Source organism: Macrotis lagotis, chromosome 4 (assembly GCF_037893015.1).
Source record: "Macrotis lagotis isolate mMagLag1 chromosome 4, bilby.v1.9.chrom.fasta, whole genome shotgun sequence".
In the NCBI taxonomy this organism is placed as follows: domain Eukaryota; kingdom Metazoa; phylum Chordata; class Mammalia; order Peramelemorphia; family Peramelidae; genus Macrotis; species Macrotis lagotis.
Genome location: NC_133661.1, coordinates 188,334,424 through 188,359,300, shown reverse-complemented (window position 1 = coordinate 188,359,300; position 24,877 = coordinate 188,334,424). Strand labels below are relative to the sequence as shown.

The 24,877-nt window shown below is 35.0% G+C and overlaps 1 protein-coding gene and 1 long non-coding RNA gene across 3 annotated transcripts; one reads left to right on the top strand and one right to left on the bottom strand.

Moving 5' to 3' along the window:
- Positions 1 to 545: 545 nt before the first annotated feature.
- Positions 546 to 1,379, bottom strand: LOC141520180 (olfactory receptor 4K2). The gene has a single exon (XM_074231989.1). The coding sequence runs from the start codon at positions 1,377 to 1,379 to the stop codon at positions 546 to 548; it is 834 nt and encodes a 277-aa protein (XP_074088090.1).
- Positions 1,380 to 14,122: 12,743 nt separating this feature from the next.
- LOC141520178 (uncharacterized) lies at positions 14,123 to 20,826 on the top strand. Of its 2 annotated transcripts, none has more exons than XR_012477555.1 (2): positions 14,123 to 14,278; positions 16,631 to 20,826. It is a non-coding gene; the product is annotated as an uncharacterized LOC141520178 (long non-coding RNA). The 2 variants fall into 2 exon arrangements; XR_012477556.1 differs by lacking the exon at positions 14,123 to 14,278 and adding an exon at positions 14,905 to 14,981.
- Positions 20,827 to 24,877: the final 4,051 nt, after the last annotated feature.

The following is a 24,877-nucleotide window of genomic DNA, read 5'->3' as shown; positions in this document are numbered from 1 at the left end:
GACATCTCTAGGGTTTTTTTTAATCTTTGCATCTATCAGCAATGTTTGTTATGATACCTGGCATGAATTAGGCAATTAATAAATGGCTGTTGAAAGCAAAATTGAATAAGTTATTTGTTTTAATAGCCCAGTAAGAGTCATACTTCTCTCCTTCTCCATCCTTATCTTTCTTTCTTCCAATTAACTTGCTGAGACAAGCCGGGCAAGCACATGGAGCAAACTCACTCTGCTATTACCCCAAGCTGCTTTTCCTACTAAAGATGTCAAAAGGGCTCCCTTTAGAGCTTCAAATAATCCTCACATTGAATATATACAATTTTTTAAAATAATCTTACCATTTCTTCAAAAGTGATTTGGCAATTATCATTTCAACAATAACACAGAAAAATATGAGTGTAAAATCAGTTAGGGTGTTCAGAACTGCCTTCACTTTGACTAAGAGTAAAGACTTGACTGTGCTATCTTGTCAGAATTTAGATATCTGTTTTTCAGTTTTTTCATGGCAACCTTTACTTCCTGGTTCCTCAGTGTGTAGATTATTGGATTCAGATGGTATAGAACACAGAGAGGATCTTGTCCACCAAGAAACTGCTTAATGGCCACATGTAGATGAAGATGCATGGCCCAAAGAACATGAAGACAACAATGAAATGAGCAGTACAGGTGGAAAATGCTTTGGAAGATCCCCCAGAAGAATGGTGTTTGATAGTTAATAGAACAATAACATAGGAATTAAATAAGAGGATAAAACAGGATAGAGCAATGATGCCACTTGTGGAGATCATGAAGAATCCTAGTACATAAGTTTCTACACAGGCTAATTGGAATACCACAGGAAGGTCACAGAAAAAGCTATCTACCTCATTGGGACCGCAGAAAGGCAAGTGAAGAGCAAATATTACCTGACTCATTGAATGCATGACACCTACAACCCAGGAAGTCACTACAAGAAGAATGCATATGCGGGGACTTATGATGGCTGCATATCGGAGGGGTTTGCATATGGCAATGTATCTATCAAAGGACATGGCCATTAACAGGATAATCTCAGTGCCAGTGAAGAGATGCAAGAAAAAAATCTGGGAAATGCAGCCATCAAAGGAGATGGTTTTATGTCCAGTGAGATAGTCTGTAATCATCTTGGGGGTAGCAAAGGAAGCTAGAGACATATCAATGAGGGAGAGATTAGTGAGCAAAAAATACATGGGAGAATGAAGGTGGGAATCAGCGATGACTGTGATGACTATGAGGGAATTGCCCACAATTGTTGCCACATAAAACAAAGAAAATACCATGAAGAAGAACATTTGGAGTTCCCAGGAATTGGATAGTCCCAACAGCACAAATTCAGACACAGTTGATTTATTGCCTGTATCCATTATCTCAGAGCACAGGCAAAGAACTGTAAGAAAGAAATCAGACATAATTAAGTAATGTTGGCATGGGAAATACAATCTTATGTTTAAGATTTTGTTATCCATAGAAAAGGAACCAGATATAAATAAATAATTATTTCATGGGAAAGATAATTTCATATTTAAGATCATATTTTCATGACTTATTATCTTTATTCTTACAAGTACTAAAGTGCCTTCACATCCCAGGAGGAAGTTTTCACATTAGATGTTGTCTAACATTAGAGGAGAACAATGCGTAAGTTTTCCACTTCGATGATTAGTATTTTTGCATTATAATGGAATTTCTGTCTGTTTAATTGTGCATAATTAAAAATTATATCTATATATATGTATATGTATATATATATATATATATTCCACATTAATAAAACAGAAACACAATATATCAATGTTGCATTGCTATTTTGCTGTTGATGAATTTTGTGTGGATCATTCATAAGAAGCACCAGAGAAAATAAAATAAGCTCTCAATGAAATAGAAAAATAATCACAGGATAAAGGAGAATTCCAAGGAGGAGCAAAGAGGAAGAAATAAGGGAAAGGAAACTAAAAAGAAAGCAAAACAGGATTTAGCCATTACAATTAGCACAATGAAATGATTGTCACTGCCATATATTAGTTTAATAGAATATTTTAGGAAAGGCAAGCTTACTACAGCCAGCTCCTTCCACGTTATGCTATACATGAATGATAAGCGAGAAGTTATCTGAAACTTATTCTTTCTAAGGTTTGCATCCACCATTAGCAAAAGTCTATTAGGATAAGGTGTTAAGAAGAGTGAAGAGAATCTGAGAACTGGTCCAGTTGCTTCAGTTATTAATGCAACAGTTGCATACTCCCTAGGGACAGGTAAGTAGTGGAAAGAATGTTAAAACATTATTGCCCTGTATTCCCTAAGGAGAAAGTCCAGAAAAAGTGGAGAGGGGACCCAGAAAGATGTTTGGTCCATTAATTCACTGTAGACATTGCAATTATCTGCAGCCCCAAGCAAAGAAAGATGAAAAGTATGACTGGAGAGGAGCCTGACACAATTCTTGGAGTGATAAAAAATGGAAAGGAATAAGAGGTGGCAAAAGGGGTCTATAGTATTTCCACAATAATAGCCTAAAGGCATAACAATAGCTTCAGAAGAGAACTTACCCATCTGGCAATAACTTCAACTTCAGTATTGTGATAGTATATCATTTCTCTCCCAATCCCTTTAGCAATTAACTGTTTAAGAGAAAGATGCTAAATATTTTTCCTAGTTCCCCTTATGTTATCTTGTCCCCATTCTCCGCAACCAAACTCCAACAATGTCATAATCCAATCAGCCCACTCCTTTGTGCTCTCTGGAATTCCAGTCCGCTAAACAAATTCCCTATCAAGCCCATATCTTTCTTTCTATTTATTTTCCATCATGGAAGTTTGGTACTCCTCTGATCACATGACATCCTATCTTCACTAGAACTACCTGTGCTTTATCTCATACAACTCCTCATAACTTACTAATTCTGGCAAATGTATTGGAATATTCTTTATTTCTCATTTTCACTCCTAGTCTTGCTTCAGTCTTGTCCTTCTTTGAAGTCAACATACTTAAAATCTACACAATAAAAATCTAGATAACTACAGTATACTGATGACCATACCATTCACTCTTCCTCCTTTCTCAAAGAGATCATCTCTTGGTTCACCATTCTCCTCAGCTTTTTCCTTAAACTAGAAGATTAATGTTCATATAGATGCTCCCTCTGGTTATCTAACTTCTCATTCTCCTCATCTCTTAAATCCCATAAATTGTTTAGCTCCTTAACACTTAGTGATGTTTGCACAATAGCTATTACCATTACCCACAAGAGTTCCATTTCCCTAATTTGAAATTTTGACATTTCAATTATCTAGCCATGATGGCTTATCATTCCTGCTCTTCCTATGATTCACCCATTCATCTTTTCTTTGACTTCATTGAAACTTCTTTTCTTTTTATCCCATCACAAGTTGTCATACCTGTCCTTACTTCCAATTACTCCTCTAAGATCAATCCAAAATTTAGTCATTTTGACTCTCCACTGGCCCCTGCTCTTGCATCCCTTGCCCAGTTTGTATTATTACTCTTCTCTTGATTCCTACCATTCTCCACCTCCTCCACTCACTCATAAACTGCAGATCAAAGTTGGAGGAATTCCCACAATTGTGCTTCTTGGGTGGTCCAGAAAATCATGTTACTCAACCTCAGCAGGGTCTTAAATGAAGCAAAGCATTTCTTTTATTCTTCCCTAATTGAAGTCCTACCTCATTCCTTAAAGAAATTATATCAAATCTTAATTTCCCTCTTGAAGGTAACCACAATCTACCCTCCTCCCTTGATGACCTTATCACTTACTTTATTGAAAAAAGATAAATGAGGCTATTTGACACAAATTCCTTTTTTCTTTTCTCTTCCTTTTGAATAACTTTGACATAATTCCTTACTCTCTTCACTATCACCTAATTTATGACAAAGAGAGGAAACTTCTCTTTGTGAGTACTAGTATGTCTATAAGTACACTTGATTCCATTCCCTCTCCTCAAAGAGATCACACCCTTAATATCTTTCATTTCTTGAATCTTCAAACTCTTCCTATCAGCTGTCTCCTTCAGATATTCCCAAGTCTCTATGCTTCATAAAATACTCACACCAGACCATATCTTTCCTTCAAGCTATCATTTTACATCTTTCCTCCCCTTTTTAGCCAAAATTTTCTACATCAACTGCTTTCACTTAATTTCTCCTCTTACTCTTTTTTTAGGGTTTGTTTTGGCAAGGCAAATGGGGTTAAGTGGTTTGCCCAAGGCCACACAGCTAGGTCATTATTAAGTGTCTGAGACTGGATTTGAACCCAGGTCCTCCTGACTTCAGGGCCGGTGCTTTATCTTCTGCAGCACCTAGCTGCCCCTTCCTCTTACTCTTAAACCCTTTGGCATCTGATTTTAGTCTTCACCACTCAACTAAAACTATTTTCTCCAAAGTTACCAGTCATTTCTTAATTATGCAATATAAAGATCATTTTTGATTCTTCTCTTTCTCAGTGTATCTCCTACATTTGACCTTGTTAAATTTCTTTCTCCTCTTGGATAACCTTTGTTACTGGATTTTCATGATACTCTTGTTTCCTGGTTCACAAGTCTACTTATTCTAAATCTTCTTTGTTATTTCATCAACCACATCATTCCTCCAAACCGTAATGGTTTCCAAAGTCCTGTAGTAGGTCCTCTTTCTTCCCTCTCCCATGAAAAATTTCCATTCACGTATCTATATATCCAGTCTTAGTCTCTCTCCTGAGCTTCAGTTGATTATTATTGAATTCCTATTAGACAAGTCAGATTGATTATTTTGAGGATACCTTAAACATATTTAGAATAGAACTCATTTATCTTTCCTTTTAAATTTAACCCTCTTCCAAACTTTCCGCTTTTTTTCAAAGGAAGCACAATTTTTCAAATGAGTCAAGTTGATAATTTTGACATTTTATTCTGGACTCCTCACTCTGCCTCATTCTATATATTTAATCAGTTTCCAAGTATTGATACAGTATGTTGGTAATTGTTAACCAGACACTCAAAAATCTACTGTAGAATTATGACAGTTAAAGATAAATTAAAGAGAAGTGCTGAGTATATTAACCTTTCCATCATCTGAAGTTTCCCTTTAGAATACTTTTCTGTAATAGAAATCTCTGACAATCAAGTATAAAGTCATAAGCAACTGAGGTTTAGATTTTAGATCCAAACACACATCTGATTAATTTAAGCTGGGATAAATGATGCCTACATATAGTTATAGGGCTTTGAGTAAAAATAAAGGACTGTGTCTTAAGCTGAGTCTAAATGAAACCCAAACTAATTTGTAAATCAAGAAGAGGTGAGATTGAAATTAGTTTTAGAGCTGTAAAAAATTTAGGAAATCATCTAGACCAAAGCACTCATTATAGAGAAAAGAAAATTGAAGTATTGGAAACCAACCTCATAAAAAGAGTAAGTCAGAAATACCATTAAATCCATATCTTCAGATTTCAGGTCAGTCTTTTTTTCTATCCCCACTGCCTCCTGCCATCAAGTATATAATTGAAGAATGGGTGCTTTTTTCCAAAGCACCACACTGTCTCCTCTGATCAGATCAGAAGCAATATATAGTTCAAATAACTAGCTATCTAACATTGTTCAGACTTTTTAAATGCAAGGACTTTCTATATCTTATTAATTTTACTGTCTTTGGCACATAGTAAATAATGAATAATATTGAATTCATTTACTTAACATCTCATTATTCTTGAAACTAGTAAATAGAGCCCTTAGAAGTCACCTAGTTTAACTCCTTTCTTTTACAAAGGAGAAAACTGAGCTTTACAAAATTTAAATGATTTGTATAACTGTAAAGTGTAAGAATCAGGATTTGAATCTCAGCCTTCTTGATTATCAGTATAGCACTCTGTTATACTCTTTCCTGGTCAGATATCATCAAGAATATTAAATCCAGTTCTGGTTCATACATTTTAGAAAGATAGTGACAAACTGGAAAATAATATTTAAGGCATAAGATAAGTCAACAAAAAATGGATTGTGGGGAGTTCCAGGAACAATGCAAACAGTTCTTTTATTTCCCCTAAAATTACTGCTTTGTTGCAGTGAAGTCCCCAGTAAAGTTTCAAAACATGAATTTTGGAGGGTATGCAGGCAGCATTGTTAAAACATTTCCTCTAACTTTCTTTAACACTGTGAGTAGGAAGGCAAGCGGCAATAGTAGGAATAATCCAGTCTCCAAGAGAAGAGCAACAAAAGGAATCGGAGGAAGGGATTTGAAAGCAGAGAATAATGTAAAGTTGAAATGGCTAACTATTGGGTTGAGATAAAAGAGAGAGAGGAAAGAGAAGACAGAAAATAGTCTTCCCATTTGTTAACTACATAGAAAAGCTCACACTTATATTGTTTACTATGGTTCATAAAATGAAATAAATCATATTCTTTCCAATTCTACTAATTTTTTAGTCTGGAGAATTTGACTGTAAGGACTTGCTTAGGATACTAGAAACCATAAAGGAAATTTCTATTAAAATGTGTTAAATCGGGGGCAGTTAGGTGGCTCAGGGGACAAAGCACCTGCCCTACAGTCAGGAGTACCTGAGTTCAAATCTGGTCTCAGACACTTAATAATTACCTAGTGGTGTGGGCCTGGGCAAGTCACTTAACGCCATTGCAAAAACTAAAAAAAGATGTGTTAAATCAAATTATGAATTACCACTTCAAATCACAAAATTTCGGAGTTGGAAAGGAGCTCAGAGACTATTCAGTTCAAATAGTATCAGAAATATAATTACCTCTACAATCATCTCCAACAAATATGATTTTTCAATTGGTTAAAACCTACTTTGAGGGCAAAATCTAAGCTAATCTGTTTCACTTTGGGACAGATTTTTTTTTAAATCTTTCCGTTCAGTCACTAATAAATATGCCTCTTTTCTACTTCCATTCATGACTCTAATTCTGCTCTCTGGGACCAAGATGAATGAATCTAACGATTTTCTAATTGACAGTCCTTCAAGAAGATAAAGATATTCCCCTAAAGTCTTCTCTACTTCATTATAAACATTTTAAATTTTCTTCATAATTTGTTATGAACCCAAGACTTTTCATTATTCTCTAGATATTCTGAATCTTTTCAATTTTTTTCTCAGATATGGTCTGACCAGGGTAATATGAAAACTAGGACATCTTTATTCTTGAATTCTATAATTCCTTAAATAGAACCTAAGATTATATTAATTTCCTTAGCAACCATACCACAGAACTGACTCAATTTGAGCTTTCTTTCCATCAAAACCATAGATTTTTTTCAGACAATTTCCTCTCAAACTATACCCTCTCATATCATAGCTGTAACACTGCTTCGTTAACTTAAGTGTAAGCATAACTCTTCTATTTAGAACTACTCTCCTTAAAATATATTGAACTTGGCATTCCAGACATTGTTCTGAGATTCAGAAAAACTCAGGATTAGAGACATTGGGGCAATTCATTTAATTTCTGTGAGGTTCAATTTTCTCCTGCAAAAGGAGGGATTTAAATATATGGTTTTTAAAGTTCCTTCTAATTCTACATCTATTATTCTATGGTGATTATTGATATTGAAATGAATGTTTTTTTCTATCTTCCAGGCAGAGCTATGTGGAAGAGCAACTTCAGTCTATTAGAGCTAGAAGAAACTTTAGAGGCCATTGAGTTTAACATCCATATTTTGCAAGGAAAAAAGATTAAGGAAAAAATTTTAAGTGATTCACACAGGTTAGAAGACAAAAGTGAAACTGGAACTTTAGCCAGATATTCTGGCTTAAAATCCATCTTTCTTTCTTTCTAATATGCAAGTCAGTTAGTTGAAAAATATTCATTAAGCACCAACTACTGTGCTAAGCATTCTGGCCTGCCATGATAATCATTATTTTCTACATGTTAGAATTCAGTATAAGATATCTTGGATTTGATTTTTTTATGCTTTGTTTCCTCAAATAATAAGATAATGCTAGATAATGGTCTCATGAAGGAAAGACAACAGCTCAGAATCTGCAGACAACTTTCAGAATATGGGGCTTTTCACTTTCTTCTGCAATTACTTGATTAGAAACAAGTTGACAATATGATCATAATTAATTTAATAAACAGTATATTATAATTAAAGTTGCTGTACAGAATGACTTTGGTTCTAGTTGTGATATTGTGATTGCCTAACTATGAGATTTTGGGAGAATTCTTTCATCTCTTCATGTCATTTCCTCATTTAGCTCCCAAAGCCTATTTTGTGAGTTCTATCATTATACCAATCCCTTTATGTTTTGATACAATTAGCACATGCTCTGAAGGGAATAGAAGCTAAGACAAAAGTCTTACAAAAGGATCAGATGATTTTTCAGCTGGAAAGGATCTTGAAGATCATTAAGCCCAGTTCCTTCATTTTATGGATGAATTAAAAGTCAGAAAAATATTGTGTCTAAGATCATTCATTTAAAAGAGCTCAAATTTAATCCTAGGTTTTCAACCTCCAAATTGACTTCACTACCCCAACACAGTAATTAGCACTCTGCTTCTTTGTTTTATATTTTTTCACCATATCTTGCCCATTCATCATAACCTTAAATTTTTTGGAAGGCAAATAATTTGAAAATGTCTTCACCTACCAGAGTAAAAGCAGATACCAGGACCACACTATAGTCAAATAAATCTTCAGCCCAGTAGCATGGTGGAAAGATTTTTAAATACCTACTCTAGTTGAACAATATTAGTTGTTTAATAGTGGTGGACAAAATGGAATTTCTGAGGAACTGGGAATAGAGATACTCAATTTGCAATGGGAGTCATTAAAACCGCTAATCTGGCATTACTATAGGTTCCCTAAAGTATATAAAAATTATTCTCAGACAGATGCAAGATATTCAGGGGGTGGTCACTGAAAGGAGTATCACTTCTACTTTAATTCCCTTAGGAGAGAGCATGGAATCCCAATACCAGTTATTAAGTACCAAATAGCTATCAAGTACTGTGCCTATATTTAATACTGTAATGAATGGTTTCATAGGCCTGTTTCCTTACCTTAAAATGTAGGAATTGGACAAAATCAACCATTTAACATATTTAGTAGTTACTGTATGCCAAACATTATATTACATATTCGTGAAACAAGAATTAAAATACTAGCCACCAAAGACCTTAAATTTCATCAGCCCAGACAACATGTGCCTTATCTAAGTATGTACAAAATACACACAGAATAATTATGGTACGGTAATTGGGGAAGGAGAAGACACTAGTACCCAGAAGAATCAGGAAAAGCACAACTTTAAAAATAGAGTTTTAACTTCTCTTGAAGAAAACAAAGGGGAATAAGAGACAAAGACATAGAAGGAATGGATCCCAGGCATAACAGATAGTCAATAAAAGCATGCAAAGAAGGGGTTGATTAAAATGCAAAGAAGGGCAAAGAAGGGGTTGATTAAAATGCAAAGAAGGGCAAAGAAGGGGTTGATTAAAATGCAAAGAAGGGCAGTTAGGTGGAACAGTGGATAGAGCACTGGTCCTGGAGTCAGGAGGACCTGAGTTCAGATCTGACCTCAGATTCTTAATCACCTATGTGACCTTGGATAAGTCACTTAAACTCATTGCCTTGCAAAAACCAAAAAAGAAAAAAGAAAGAAAGAAAAAAGAAAAAAAGATAGGTCAAAGAAAGATGTTAGATAAAAACAAAACAAAAATTTATATTTGATTCAGGAGGTAATACAGAGCCTCTGATATTTTGAGTAGGATTGGTATCATGATATCAGTGGTACCAGGATGTACAAAATTTCTTTGGGAGATAAGAGAAGAATAGAATGAAATGAAGAAAGGTTTAAGGTAGTTCAAAACCTAGAGACAAATAAGTAGCTCAGAGGAGATAGCACTGACCTACAGTAAGATATGAATTAAAATATAATCATACTAACTGGAAGAATCTGAGCAAGTCATTTAATTGTTCTCTGCTTCAGTTTCTTTTCCCAGTTGTAAAATGGAATAATAAAATCCTCTCTCTCTCTGTCTCTCTGTCTGTCTCTCTCTCTCTCTGTCTGTCTCTCTCTCTCTCTCTCTCTCTCTCTCAACACAATGTCTGGCACATAGAACATACTTATTAAATGCTTGTTCCTTCCCTTCATTTCTTGAGGTATTTACTAAAAACATTTGTTAATTGCCTACTATGTGAAAAATAATGTGTTACAAATAAATGTAAAAGTTGATTCTTGCTTTCAAGGAACTCAGAATCTAAAGGAAGAGACAATACTCAAATATAAAACCCATGTGCAAACAAGATATATTCAGAATAAAATAAAATTAGTCAACAAAGTGAAAGCACTATAATTAGAAAAGATCAATCAACATTTCCTATAAAAAAGTGAGATTTTAGTTAGAATTTGAAAGAAGTCAAGGAAGCCAAGAAATGGACTAGAGGAGGGAGATCATTACATGAAATGATGTCCAGAGTAGGAAGATGGAGTGTCTTTTTTTAAAAACAGCAAGGAAGCCAGTATCCCTGGATTTTAGAGTAAATGGTGGGGAGTAAGGTATAAAAAGACTAAAAAAGTATAAAGAGACAGCGTATGAAAGACTTAAGAGAGATGAGAAGAGCTTGAAGAAAAGTAGTGGGTGAGTGAATAAAGGGAAGGGGAAGGATATGAGAAATGTCATGGTAAAAACAATAATATTTAAAAATTTATTGGATACAGTGGGTAAGAATGAGAAGTCCAAGATAACACTAACATTACAATGGTGTTTGACTCAAAGCATGACAGTAACATTAACAAAAATAAATAATTTTAGCCAGGGCTAAGGGATTAGAAGAAAGATAATGATTCTAATTTAGACAGGAATTTTAGCTGTCTACAATTTATCCAGTTCTGTTGATAATGTGGAAATTTAAGAGACTGTAGGGCTAGATACATAAATCCAGGAGTCATTTGACTAGAAATTATGACATCAATAAGTGAGGCATAGAGATAAGATATTTTCTTGTCAGACTACTAAAATCATTATGCAAACATATGGTTTAGTATAGATAGGGGCCTAGACAAGGATGGAAGAGGGTCAGAGTCTTAACATGTTTCCTGAAAAGAGGGAGTCACATATTCATGGGCTTCCCACAGGTTTAAGGGAATTGAATTTACTATTTTTGGTTCCACCTGCATCTGGGGAAGGGGAGACAGTGTTGGGAGGAAGTAGGGATTTTACAGATACAGCAAGATGATTAGGTTAACAAGGGTGCTTTGTGAATCTCAAACAAACTTATGGAATATCTCATCATCCCAGAGTCAAACATTTGGGTCCTGTCCGATCATTGTCAGACCCAAAGGTACCTAGCCAACTTCATATTTCTGAGGATTTTCTCAGGACCCAGAAAGGTGTCAAGAACCCCTTCTATACAGGGCTTGAAGTACAAATATTAATATTGTATTTCAATACATGTGGTGGAAAGAGAGGTTTGGTGCAGAAAAGAAAAATAAAAGTGAAGAAAGTGCATTCTAAATACAGACTCCAACTTTGCAGAAGTACAGGAATGGAAGAAAGAATGACCTCTGGGAGACTTACAGGACAGAGTCAAGAAGAATGACCTCTGGAAGCAAAAGCAAACAGATTAGTTAGACTATATCTCATTAATAATGCAAAACTTGACATTTACTGGAGATAGCAGGACATTTCTGGTACATTTATCTCATTTAAGATCTCAGAAACTCTATGCTATTGATATTCAATGTGACATAAATATGATTTACAAATACAAAACCTGGGATTAGGGAGGTTAACTCCCTGGTAATCCAATGTGGGAAGAAGATAAAAGAGACAAAAAGTAGAATTAGAAATGGAAAAGGACCTTAATCATTTCTTATACCAACCCCTTAATTTTGAGAAATAATTTATTCAGATTCATACAATGACAGAACAAGGAATTGAATACAGGTTGCTGACTAAAAATTCAGCACCAGTATCACTTCCCTCAGTTTGCCTCCCAAACAGACAGGAGGAAAATAGAGTGTGTGAAGGGAAATCAAATATGTGATTAGCTTTCATTTCTACATCCTATATGAAAAACTGAGGAAAGGAGTCTATTTCTGGCAGAGAAACAGCTTAGAAGGATGAAAAAAAAAAACTATTAAGTGGATTGATGTATAACCAGAGGTTGAAGTGAGCAATGTAGGTTTATAAGATAAAGAACAAAATAAATTACAACTAACTAAAAGGAATCTGCATTTACAAGATGTAGATCAAGTTAATTTACATCTAACTATGAACAAAAGGAAATCACTTTCTATAGAGAAGTAGATAAACTTGCCTCAGGAAGGCAAGAAACCATAAAATTAGGAAATTGGGTGAATTAATAAATTGGGAGCAGTCTAGGTGTCAGATTCACTTATGTGTGTTATATACCTAGAGGCCTCACTACCAAATTATGGCAAAGGGGAGGTCTGATAGGGAATTGGGGGTGGGGAGAGGAGAATCAGGAACTTCAAATATGTCTTTGATCTCTGCAATATCCAGTCAATTGGGGACATCTGCAGAATTTGTGTTTCTAGAAAATAAAAGAGAATAAGAAATAGAAAAAATAAAGAAATTGAAAATAAAAAAGTAAATAAAAGGCTATGATTTTATGACCCAGGTGTGCCTGTTTCTTTTTTGGACACCTGCTCTGAAGAATGTTACAGGAAAGGCAAAGTAGGTTATAATTAAATTGTTTAGATCATTAAATGCTAAAGAGAGGATTTTGAATTTTGTCTAGAAGCAATAGTCCCTGGAGCTTCTTGAGTAGCAGAATGACAAAGTTATAATCCTACCTTAGGCCTATTAATTTGTTTGCTATACAGAGGAAGATTGAAAGATAGAGAGATTAGAGATTGTAAAACCAATTCAGAAGGAATTAGAGTAGTCCTTGAAAGAAATCATTGTAGTCTGAACTATCTTGGGAGAGGAGGGGAAGTAGAGGGAAAGACAAGCTTGAAACTTGATGCAGTTAGAACAACAGGCAATAAGTATCTGATTATATATATGGTCAAGGGAATGAGTGAAAATTGAAAAGTGGGTAGGGTGAGGGGTAAATAAAACTTATCTGGGGCCAGTGACTGCCAGTCACAGAGATCTACTACAGTCTGAAAATCTTTATAATAGCTCTAGAAAGGGCCAATTTATGCCAATCCTAATTGTACTGGGAGTATCTGCTCTCTATCTTGGGTTATTCCCCCTACCAGAATGTTGCTACTCAGGATGCAGCTTGGGACTCATTTCTTCAGTCAACAACTCCAAATTCATTCCAGGGAAAGGATATCCTGGAAAACTCTCCCATGGGCACACAGATCCCAAAACTGAGTTATTCCTCATTGTGATGGTGAGCACAAGGCGGTGAAGCAGGAGCTCAAATTTTAGTTCTCTCATTGGGTGAAATTAATGAATCAATTCACCTATTTACATCTGTAGGTTTTATTTCAGTCACCTGTAAAATGAAGGGGGGTTGGAATAGATTGCCTCTAAGATCTCTTCCCGTTATAAATTTGTGACCCTATAACTTCCATGGGACTCAGGTTCTGTTATATGAGAGAGTTGGTGATTAAAGTCCTTTGTGACTCCGGGCAAATTGCTTAAACTCTGTTGCCTTAAAGTCTGTTTACTCCCCATCCTCCAATCCTGACTCCCAGATTATAGTTAGGATGAAAAGAGATCATAAATCAGCAAACCACTAAACATTGAGACTTATAGGTTGACTGTCTAGATTTAAAGTGATGGAGAAAATGTTAGAAATTAAAGTTATATTTAAAAGTGCATCCCTGTGAACCACACTCCAAAGTATACTCTTTCCATTGGATGATAAGAGAACAAAAGGGAATAAATTCTCCTTCTCTGGCTAAGTGGTAAGAGCAGAGAGAAGGGTAACCTTGCCTTCTCCTCCCATTGGATGGGAGGGAATAAAAAAGTCACCATGTCTGTTCCTATTGGAAGGTAAGAGAATCAAAAGAATCATCCCACCTCTCATTCATTTCATCCAATAGAAAGGCTCCATATAACAGCTTTTTAACCAATTTTTTGACCTGTGGCTTTGCTGGAGCTTATCTGCTGTTATCTGTAAATATAAGGGCTTTATGCAAAACAATGGATTTTTCCACACCCACCTTTTTTTACTTTCCTCTTGAACTTTACTTGACAGTCAACATTATTCCAGGCAGAGAAAGGTGGTGAGACTTCCTCAGTACTTGGGTCTACCTAAAGGGCCGTTTTTATTTTGTTCTTTTCTGTGGAATGAGAGGACACAAGATGGAGGGGGCAGACTCCGCTTTAAAAAAAAAGTGAGAACATAAATTTAGAGTTTGATTTTTTTTAATTTATTGAATGCAATATTCCCTCTCCCCCCCCCCCCAAAAAAAAATAAAATTGGTGATTTTATCTCTTATTCTACTGTTTCTCCTCGGTTTAGGTCACTATGGGTAGACCCCTTAACATCCCTTGAATCCCAAATTTCTTATCTGTAAAATGAGACTAATATTATCTGTGACCCCAAATGATATAAATTAACCTGAAGGACCTTTATAGATGGTAAATGTCAGTCATTTTTAGTTAGAGTTTTGTTTTCAGAGGAAGAAACTAAAATGAAAAGTTGTTTTTTTTTTCTCTCTGGTAAGATTCAAACATAAATCTGCAGTTTCTAAAACTAAGGCCCTAGAAACTAGGACACCTTGTATCAAAGCTGGTAGTTGCTGCTTTGATGCTGAAGTGAAGATGTCAGATGAAGATGGCTCTTCACCGCCTCTCCCCTTCTCCCACCCCCTACCATTCCAGCTGGAAAAGTAGGGCTCCAAAAAAAAAAAAAGAAAAAAAAAGAAAAAAAAGTAGGGCTCCAGACCAGGGTCCCTTGCCGGTTTTCCGTTGGGTGGGGGAGGGGGTCATAGTCACGTGGCTTCTCTCCCTCTCCACCCGGAGAGAAGGCTCTTGGCAGCCAACCACCATTTCGAGACCCCTCACAGCACGACTGGCATATTCTCCTGTTGAAAGGTCAGCTAGCTGCATAACTAATGGAAAGTCAGGGAAGAGGATCCTTTTTAAAAATCACCATCCTATTTCTTTAACCTAGAAAAGTGGAACCGCTGAAGCTTGGATTACCTCAAAGATGAGAAAAGAGGTGATCCAAAGAGGATGGGGAAAGGATTAATCAGATTTGGTTACTTAGAATAAAGAGTATGTAGAGTAGATGGATTATGTTTTTAATGGGGGGGTAGACTAAGTATTTAAGTAATATCTTTTGTGAGACCATAGATTCTGTACCAGTTTGATTCAATTCAAATTTATCTGCTAAAGGTGAGGTAGGTAGTGTGCTAAACAAGAAACTTAAAATCATGTATCAGAATCTGTATTTCATGTACTAATGTTACCTAAAAACATTTGATTATCTAAAAGATTATCACGAATCATTTTAGGAATCAACCTTTCCTCTCCCCCATACTTGTTCTTAGAGTGGCTAATTTTTTTTCAGTAATCAAAAAGAAATGGGCTTGTTTAAGTGACACTTAAGTGGCAGTACTCTGGGACAAAATCCTGGATTTGAATCATGGAATTTAGATTCTGGTTCTGGCTTTGACATTGCCTATCTATGTAACCTTAGTCTAGGGCTTCTTAACCTTGGGAAATGTGAACACATTTTAAAAATTTTTCCATAATTTGATTTTAATTTACTTGGTTTATTTGGTAATTCTATGTAATTTTTCCATTTAAAAAGAACTTGAAAAAGTTTTCATAAGTTTTATCAGTCTTTCAAAGTGTTCATCACACACACACACACACACACAACACACACACACACACACACACACACACACACACACACACACACATTTACAGAGAGATTAAGAATCTCTGCCATTATCAGATCTCAACTTTGTGAGTTTTGTTTTCCTTATTTACAGAATGAGGCGTTCTTCACCTGAGGCCTGTAACCTTTTTTTTTTCAAGAAAACATATTAAGAACTATTTCATTATCATTGATTTGCTTTATAATCATAGGTATTTTAAAGTATGCTTTTAAAAACGTTCTGAGCAGTCTATAGGTTCCACTAGACTTCCCAAAGGGTTAAGAACTCTTGATCTAAGGCAGCTAGGTGATAGATAGAACACTGGTCCTGGATGCAGGAGAACCTGAGTTCAAATTCAGCCTCAGACACTTAATAATTGCCTAGCTGTGTGACCTTGGGCAAGTCACTTAACCCCATTGACTTAAAATTTAAAAAAAAAGTAAGAAAAAAAATAACTCCTGATCTAGAATACAGGTCAATAGGTTGAATACCTTTCTCTCTTTATAGAAAACAGATTTCCATAGGGAAAAGGAGTATGCCTTACTGGTAATTTGCACCTCTAACCCATTCAGGAACTTCATTTATCGCATTCTCTTACCTTACTGATGATTTCAGGGTTCAGGGAAATGAAAAAAATTTTCTTCACATAAAGCTTAAGATCCTCTGAGCTAAATGAATTTTCAGCTTTGGGAATTATGCCTGTCTGAAAAACTGAAAAGCCAGAGTAGTTGAAGGTGTAGTAATTGTCAACAGAAAGAATTTTGACTTGGCCCAAAAGATCTGGGCAAAAAAATATGGAAGAAATAGTGTGAAATGTTAATTACATCATTATCTTTGCTGTTGCTGTCTCCCCAGATGTCCAGTATCTATCGATGACTGAATAACCAGAAAAAAAAAAATCCCTTAAGTCTGACGTCTCCACACAAGCCTAAGAATGAAGAGATTCCATTTGAAATAAAGAAGAATTTTTGTCTGCTAAATATTTATCAAAATGTTACATGAGCTGACTATTTGAACATATACTAAAGAGGGTTTCTACAATCTTCCCCTATATCTTGGGATCTACAATTTCCTTTGAATGTATTTCTGGAGAGGAAAAGAAAAAAGAGAAGGAAGTCTCAACAGAAAATCTGCAAGTCAATAGAGATGGATTTTGGCACAGAATACCCTTAATATTGGCAATGAAAAGAGCTGCTGAGCTCCACTGATGTGTGAGTGACTAAAAAGCATTTCCAAATTGGAAAATGCAGTGCATAATTGCCAGATCAGTAACACATTTTCACCATCCTGACAAATGTCATCATTGTCCTTACAATGATGCCTCCAATAGCAGTTAGCATAGGGATCCTGAAATACTGTGGATTTTCTCAAGATGGTATAGTTTAAATTTGTCTACAGTCTGGTTTCTTCCCAACCTAATAAATTATTAAGGAAACTTTTTTTTTGTTTTAACTTCACTAATGACTCATAAGAGAGGTTTCTCATGGGAAAAGAAAATTTAGAACATTATGTCACTGGTCATATTTCTTGGTTCAGTAAATAAGAGGCAACAAAAGAACAGAGACCCCCATTTAGTTCCATTCTGGTCTATACTAGAACAACTCTTTCAGTATCAGGAAAGATATGTAGTTTGAGGGAGAGACATGATTCTGAGATCAGTAAAGAACATTCCAGGATGGAGGAGTGACTTCTATGCTACAGAGTCAGAGAATGGAAACTGCACTTAATGACTCTAAATGTAATGTGGTTCCCACTGAAAGAATTTTAAATCTGACTCCTTTTTTGGCTTCCACTCTGGCTCCATTTGTGAATATACTTGATACTTGACCATTAAGGTGGACAATTCTGATGTTCACTAGGAAATCTCTCAGATAATAAAATCACAGAATTATAACATGTTACAAATCATCTAGTCTAACTCTGTCAGTTTGATAGTGTGGAATTGTAAAGTCACAAAATGACTTTGAAGAATCATCCAATCTTCACAGATTTATAAATTATACCAGAGTATGGAATTTCTTAGTCAAGATCAAATATGGCAAGCCTGGGAAGTGTTAAATTGGAAAGGTGAAGATTCAAAGAATACTCTAGTTGTCTTAAAGGGAAGCAACCAGACTGAAAAACCCACTGTAGGAAAAGAGTCAGCATTTCTGGATTAAAAGAAGAACTTTGCATATTTCAAGGATGGCATTAGACATTGCAAGATGATATTTGGGCAAAATTGAAGTGCTAATACAGAGTGAGCCTGAAGTCCCTGTGAATTTGCCATAGATGCTCAGCATTATCAGAGAGGGCCAGACCATCTTGTGTGGACACACTTACCAAATTGAAATAAAGGTTCAATGAAGACCTTTGATACCCCCAGAGAGTTCACACTGCATGAGTCTCTATGACCTGTTTCTGTTAATGTTTTTTTTTTCAACTGAGTTGAAAGGAATTTCAAGCTCAGCCTAGAAAAGAATTCTTAATATTGAGTTGCAGTAAAGGTGAACAGAAGATTTCTATAGCTATCAGATCTCATCTGACATGAGTCTCCATGTTTTTGTATATTGCATCTGCTACTTGTTGTGATTTTTGAACCAAGATAAAATGAACTTCAGACTCATCCTAGAAAAGAATTCTTAAGATTGAACTGCAGGAATGTGGACTAGAGACTTATAAGTTGTCACAGATTTCACGTGGCCTATGTCATTGTAGAGCCTGCCATTTCTGCTGACAGTATTGAACTGTGGTAAAGCTGTGCTAGAAAAGAACTTGTATTTCAAACTGATCATAATCGGGTAGATGGGAACCAACTGAACTTCAGGGATATTTCTTTAAAATTACTTATATTTTTTTGGTAATCTTGAGGTATTATGTCAAGGAGTGGATATTGTTTCTCCACCCTTTGCTTCATTGCTGAAATATACCACTAAGGTTCATCCTGGGACCAAAAAGGTGACTATGCAGGGTTGATACAGGCTTTTATAGATTTTGAAATTCAAGCTTACAGATGTTTAATGTAATTTCTCTTCATTAATAATACCAGCTGAAATAGCAGAAGCACTGTTCATACAGTAAGATGAGGGGATATGAAAAGGGAAAAGGAGACAATGAGGGATGTTGAGTGTTTCAGGAAAAAAAAGTGAGTACAATAGCAATATGGCAAATCCCAGCCCTGACCTCTGAGACAAAGGGGTTAGCTGGAAGTACTATCAAGATGTTATATATTGCAATTGTCTTAAAAGGAATAATTTTTTTAATTATGTTAACACAGACATATAGTCACTGCACTACAGAAAAATAGCCATTGGACAAAGGGTCGGAGGCCCAGGGGTCGGGGAATGGGATAGTTTTGAATTCCTGTAATGGGAGGAATAGCATGTAAGGACTCTGAAAGACCTGAATAGCACTTGTGCAAGATATTAAAAAGGAAAAATTCTAAAGCAAAGCAGAACGGTACTTGAAAGTATGCTGAGAAATAGAACAGTCTTATTTTCTGGGTCGATTATCATATAAGTTGTAATTTGTTTTATCTTGTAAAAAATTTAACCATTTTAATTACTATTATTGTTGCTATGCCCAGGAAGATGAAAAGGTGGTCCAAAAAGCAACTTGCCAAACAGTAGTATCCCTCTAATATCCAAAGAAGTACAGAATCCAGCTACTTAGCTGTCTAGCAGGCTCTTTTTAGGGCAGAAGAATGAAATTTAAAAGGGAAATTCTATAATTTGATGTTAATGAAATAAAAGATGATTGAAACTTAAATGAATTGGTCAAAAATTTTCTTTTTTTTAATCACAATCTGTCCCTGCTTTATTTGACTTTGTAACCTTTAAGTGTCTGATAAAGCAAAGATTAACCCAGCAGACCTCCTCATCAGTAGTGGTTGTCCAGTCCAAGGATTAGATGGTGAGTGTGTAGTATATATCCTGCACTATGCTAGGATCTTTGGGAAATACCAAAGAAATATAAAGCCTTGTCTCCTTAGAGGCTTATAATGAGAAAGAAAGAAAAAACAGACAACTTTATGTTGAAGCAGTGAGGGTAAACAAAATAGTATATTCAAGTTCCAAAGTTGGACAAATATTCATATCTACCTGCTTTGGTTTTCATGTCAAATGGAATTACCCACTTTGATAATATCTTGTTCTTTGAAAGAATATGACTTTTAACTCATTGACATCCTACTCTTGACAAAAATTCCAAATTTACAAAAATTGCCCTTCCAAAGGGCAATTGTCAGCTAACAACAATCAAGATTACAGAGAACCATACTATGGGAATGGGAAAATAGAAATGAATTAAACTATATTTAAAGAAACTAAAGTATATAAATGAAACAAGTAGATACAATCATATGCTAGATTTATATCTAGGAAATCTGGATTTGGCCTAAAACTTCTGGAAATGTCAATTTTCTAATATGTTTACATATCAATAGAAGTTAAAAATCCTCTTGTGTGCTGTAATTGATAGAAATAAAATAAGCTATTCTTCTCAAGTTTACATTCTGATGAAACAAGTACATGAAAAAAATATGGAGATAATATGAAATATAAGGAAAATAAATGCAGAGTTGTTAAGCAGGTTCAATAAAGACTTAATGTACATGCATCTTGTGGGGAAAAATATTGCTAGAAAGCTAGTCTGGCTAGGGTTTAAAAAGTAGGATAATGTTAGTTCTTGTCCTTCTTTATCGAGTTAGACCAAGATGAGATTAGCATGTAGGACACAAATTACAGAGGGTCCAGCTGTGGCTGATCAGACCAATATTAACTGAGAATGCACTACCACAGGTAAGGCACAAATAGTATAAGTGAACACCTGGGTTGGGTCATGTTTCCTTGAGCTATTTCAATTTTGTCTTCCTCATTGAGTGCAGGACCCTCTCTGATAAGAATACACCATGCTGGATGGTCCTGTGCCAGTGTTGCCCAAGCTGTACAAACAATTCTAAGGTTCTTCAATGAGATATTCAGGGTTTCTTGATAATGCTTTTCTTTTTGTTACTTGCCAAATAAGCGAGATTATTTTTTCTTCTTTATTAAATTGATATTTATTTTTCTGATTACATGTTGTGAATTTTTTTTCAAAATTCAAATACATATGCATATTTTAAGTTACATGATTTCCTTCCTCCCATCCCCCTGTCCTGAGTGATGATCAGTCAGGTGAATATTGTGTATATTTATGGTTAACATGTTTACAGATTAATCACTTTTGGTATGAGGAATTGAGATTAAATCCATAAGATAGGAAAAAATACAAAAATTTAAAAAAAATTAATACAGTGCTCATTCAGGTTCTGTAGGTTTTTTTGTTTTGTTTTGTTTTTCTTCCTCTGGATATGGATAGCAATAGCCATAACAAGTTCCTTGTGTTGTCCCAGATCACCAAACTGCTGAGAGGAGCTGCTTCCAATGTTCTCTTGGTTCTACTCCCTTCACTCAGTATCAATTTGTGCAATTCATCCCATGCTTCTCTAGAGCTTGACCATTCATGGTTTCTTATAGAACAATAATATACCATAACATTCATGTAACCATATCTTGTTTAGCCATTCCTCAATTGATAGGCATCCCCTCAATTTTCAGTTCTCTGCCACTACAAAAAAGAGCTGCTATGAATATTTTGAAATATGTGGAACCTTTTCCCCCTTTTATATGATTTCTTCCGAATATAGGCCTCATATTGGAAGAGTATGATCAGTATTCTTTGGGTATAGTTCCATATTGCTCTCTAGAATGGTTGGATCACTTCACAACCCCACAAGCAATGCATTAATGTCCCAAGCCTACCACAACCTCTCTAATATTGATCATTTTCCCTTTTTATCATCTTAGCCAATCTCATAGGTGTGAGGTTGGGCCTCATAGCTGTTTTAATTTGAAATTCTCTAATCATTTTTCATATGATTTCAGATATATATATATATACAGAGAGAGAGAGAGAGAGAGAGAGAGAGAGAGAGAGAGAGAGAGAGATTTTCTTTGAAAACCATTCATATTCTTTGCCCATTGGGGGCAATGGGGGAATGACTTGTAACCTTATTTGATGCAATTCTGTTTTTATTTTATAAATGAGATCTTTATCAGAACCCTTAGCTATGAAAATTGTTTCCTAACTTTCTCTTTTCCTTCTAATTTTTGTAGCATTGGTTTTATTAATGCAAAAACTTTTTAATTTAATCAAAATCATTCATTTTGCAATTTATATTCTATTTTTTTGTTAGGTCATAAATTTCTCCCCTTTCCATAGATCTGACAGAATGTTTAATTGATATGTTAATTGGTCTATGGAGGCACATTTTATGTCTAAATCCTGTACTCATTTTGACCTTACTTGTTTGGTATAAGGTGGGAAATACAGGTCTATGCCTAATTTTTGCCATACCATTTTCCAGTTTTCCCAACAATTTTTGTCAGTGAGTTCTTATCCAAGAAACTAATGTCTTTGGGTTTGACAAATAGTAGATTTGTTACTGTTTCTTTTGAACCTATCCTAATTCAATGATCCTTCATTCTATTTCTTAACCAGTACCAGAAAATTTTAATTACTGCTGCTTTATAGTATAGTTTTAGAGCTGGTAGAACTAGGCCATTTTCTTTACATTTTTTATCATCAATTTCCTTGATATCTTTGGCCTTTTATTTCTCCAGATGAATAATCTTGACCGTAGTTTGTAAGTTTTAAAAAAAGAAAAAGAAAATGAAGGACAAACATTATTTTCATGATCTGAGAAGTATTCATTTATTATTTCTGCCTTTCAGTATTTGAATATAAGGTTTTTATGCCCTAGTATATGATCAATTTTGGTACAGGTGTAGTATATTGCAGAGAAAAAGGTACATTCTTTTCTATCTCCATTAAGTTTTTTCCAGAAATCTATCATACCTAAGTTTTCTAAGATCTTATTCACCTTCTTAACTTCCTTCTTGTCTATTTTTTGGTTAGATTATCCACTGTGAGAGAGGGAGTTTTGCTGTATATGTCTCCTTGTAATTCACTCAGCTTTTCCTTTAAGAATTTGTATGCTATACCACTAGATATATATGTGTTAAATAATTGTTTAGCTTCATTGCCTATGTAGTTTCCTTCTTTATCCCTTTTAATGATATCAATTTTTGCTTTTGCTTTGCTTTATCTGAGATCAGGATCATCATCCCTGATTTTTTTTTACTTCAGGAAGAGCATAATTTATTTTTCTCTAGCCTTTTATCTTTACCCTGTGTGTATCTCTCTGCTTCAGATGTGTTTCTTGTAAATAACATATTGTAGGATTCTGGTTTTTAATCCATTCTGCTATCTGCTTTCCTTTTTTTTAGGATAGTTCATCCCATTCACATTTACAGTTAAGATTAACAGTTCTGTATTTCCCTCCATGCTATCTTTCCCCATTTATATTTTTTCTTTCCTTTCCTTATTCCTTCTCATCATCCTTTTGACTTTTCTTTTAAATTTTAACTTTGTTTTCACTTATACCTTCACCTTCCTTTATATCAATCCTTTCTTCCCTTTTCTTTCCCTCCCCCCCCCACTTCCCTGTAGGATACATTTTTAAACCCAAGTGGGAATGTATCTTATTCCCTCTGCGGGCCATAACTATTGAATAAAACGTCCATAGTGTTCACACCTTCCCTTCTATCCCTCTGCTATAATAGTTCTTTGTGCCTCTTTACCTGATGTTATTAATTGAAGTACTATAAATCAAAGTGCCATCAATCAAAGGTTGATTTATTGATTCATTGATTCATTGATAAGTTCAAAGTACTGTCAATTAAAGTATAATCACAAGTTGATTGATTGACTGTATGATTGTTTCATACACAGCATTGTCTCATGGTCACAAAGTACCCTCCCCTCTTCAGTCTAATTAGAAATACACTTCTCAAGAGTCATGAATTCCAATGAATTATAATCATTTTATATTTTATCCCCTTTTCAATTACCCTCCAAGAACACACAATCTTCATGAATCAAAGCATCATGCAAAGTGAAAACATTTCATGAACCATTTGTACCATCCCCCCAAGCATACTCTTTCCTACATCCCCCATTTTAGTTTCCCAACCATGGTAATTAAAACCTTATTAACTGAAGTTTGGATTAAGTTCCACTGCTCTAGGTAAATTCCCACCCTCTGCTCCTAAGGTCACTTCTGATTTCATTAACTAGAGAACTAGAGTGTCTCTAAATCCTCTAAGTTCTGGGATACTCTGAAGGTCTCCCTTAAGAACTTCACACTTGAATGCAATTACTGATTATTTCTGTGATGTCTTGTTTGATTTATAGGTTATACTGGACCACCCAGCATAGGAAGTCCTTATCAAAAAAAGTGCTAATTAGGTCAAAGAATACTGAGACACATAAGTTTAGAGTAAAGGTCCCAACTTTTCATCTGGGTTTTTTTGTCTCAAAAATAGTGATTGTCATTTTGTTAAATGGAAAGACAGGAACCAACCATCCCTATATCCTCTAAATCCAATCTCTTCAATTATATTCAACCCTTTCACTATCCTAAGAGAAATACTTTCAAGAGTTACAATTGTTTTATCTTCCCTTTTAGGATTGTATATATTTTTATATTCTTGATTAATATTTGTTTTGTGTTGTTTTGTTTTTCCCTTCTCATTTATCTTTTTATACATCTCTTGAGTTTTGAACATGGATGTTTAATTCTCTGTTTAGTTCTGCTCTTTTTATCAGGAAATTTTGAAAGTCCTATATTTTTCTGAACATCTATCTTTTCCCTTGATATAATGTACTGAATTTTTCAAGGTAGTAAATTCTTGGTTGTTATCGAAGATCCTTTGCCCTCTGATATATAGTATTCTAGATCCTCTGGTCCTTCAGTTCTGTGTAAGTCCTGTGTAAGGTTGATTATGTTTCCTTTGTGTTTAAATTGCTTCTTTTTTTCTGTTTGCAGTATTTTCTCTTTATTGACAATTTTGGAATTTGGCTATGATAACCCTTGGAGTTTTTATCCTGGGGTCTCTTTCTGGAGGACTTCTGCATATTCTTTAAATTGCTATTTAGTCTTTTTCTGGCAGATTTGGACAGTTTTCCTGGATAATTTCCTGAAAAATATTTTTCAGATTCTTATTTTGATCTATGTTTTCT

What these genes read in the sequence shown, in the direction of transcription:
- LOC141520180 (XM_074231989.1), bottom strand. Translation starts at nt 1,379, where the DNA reads ATGGATACAGGCAATAAATCAACTGTGTCTGAATTTGTGCTGTTGGGA.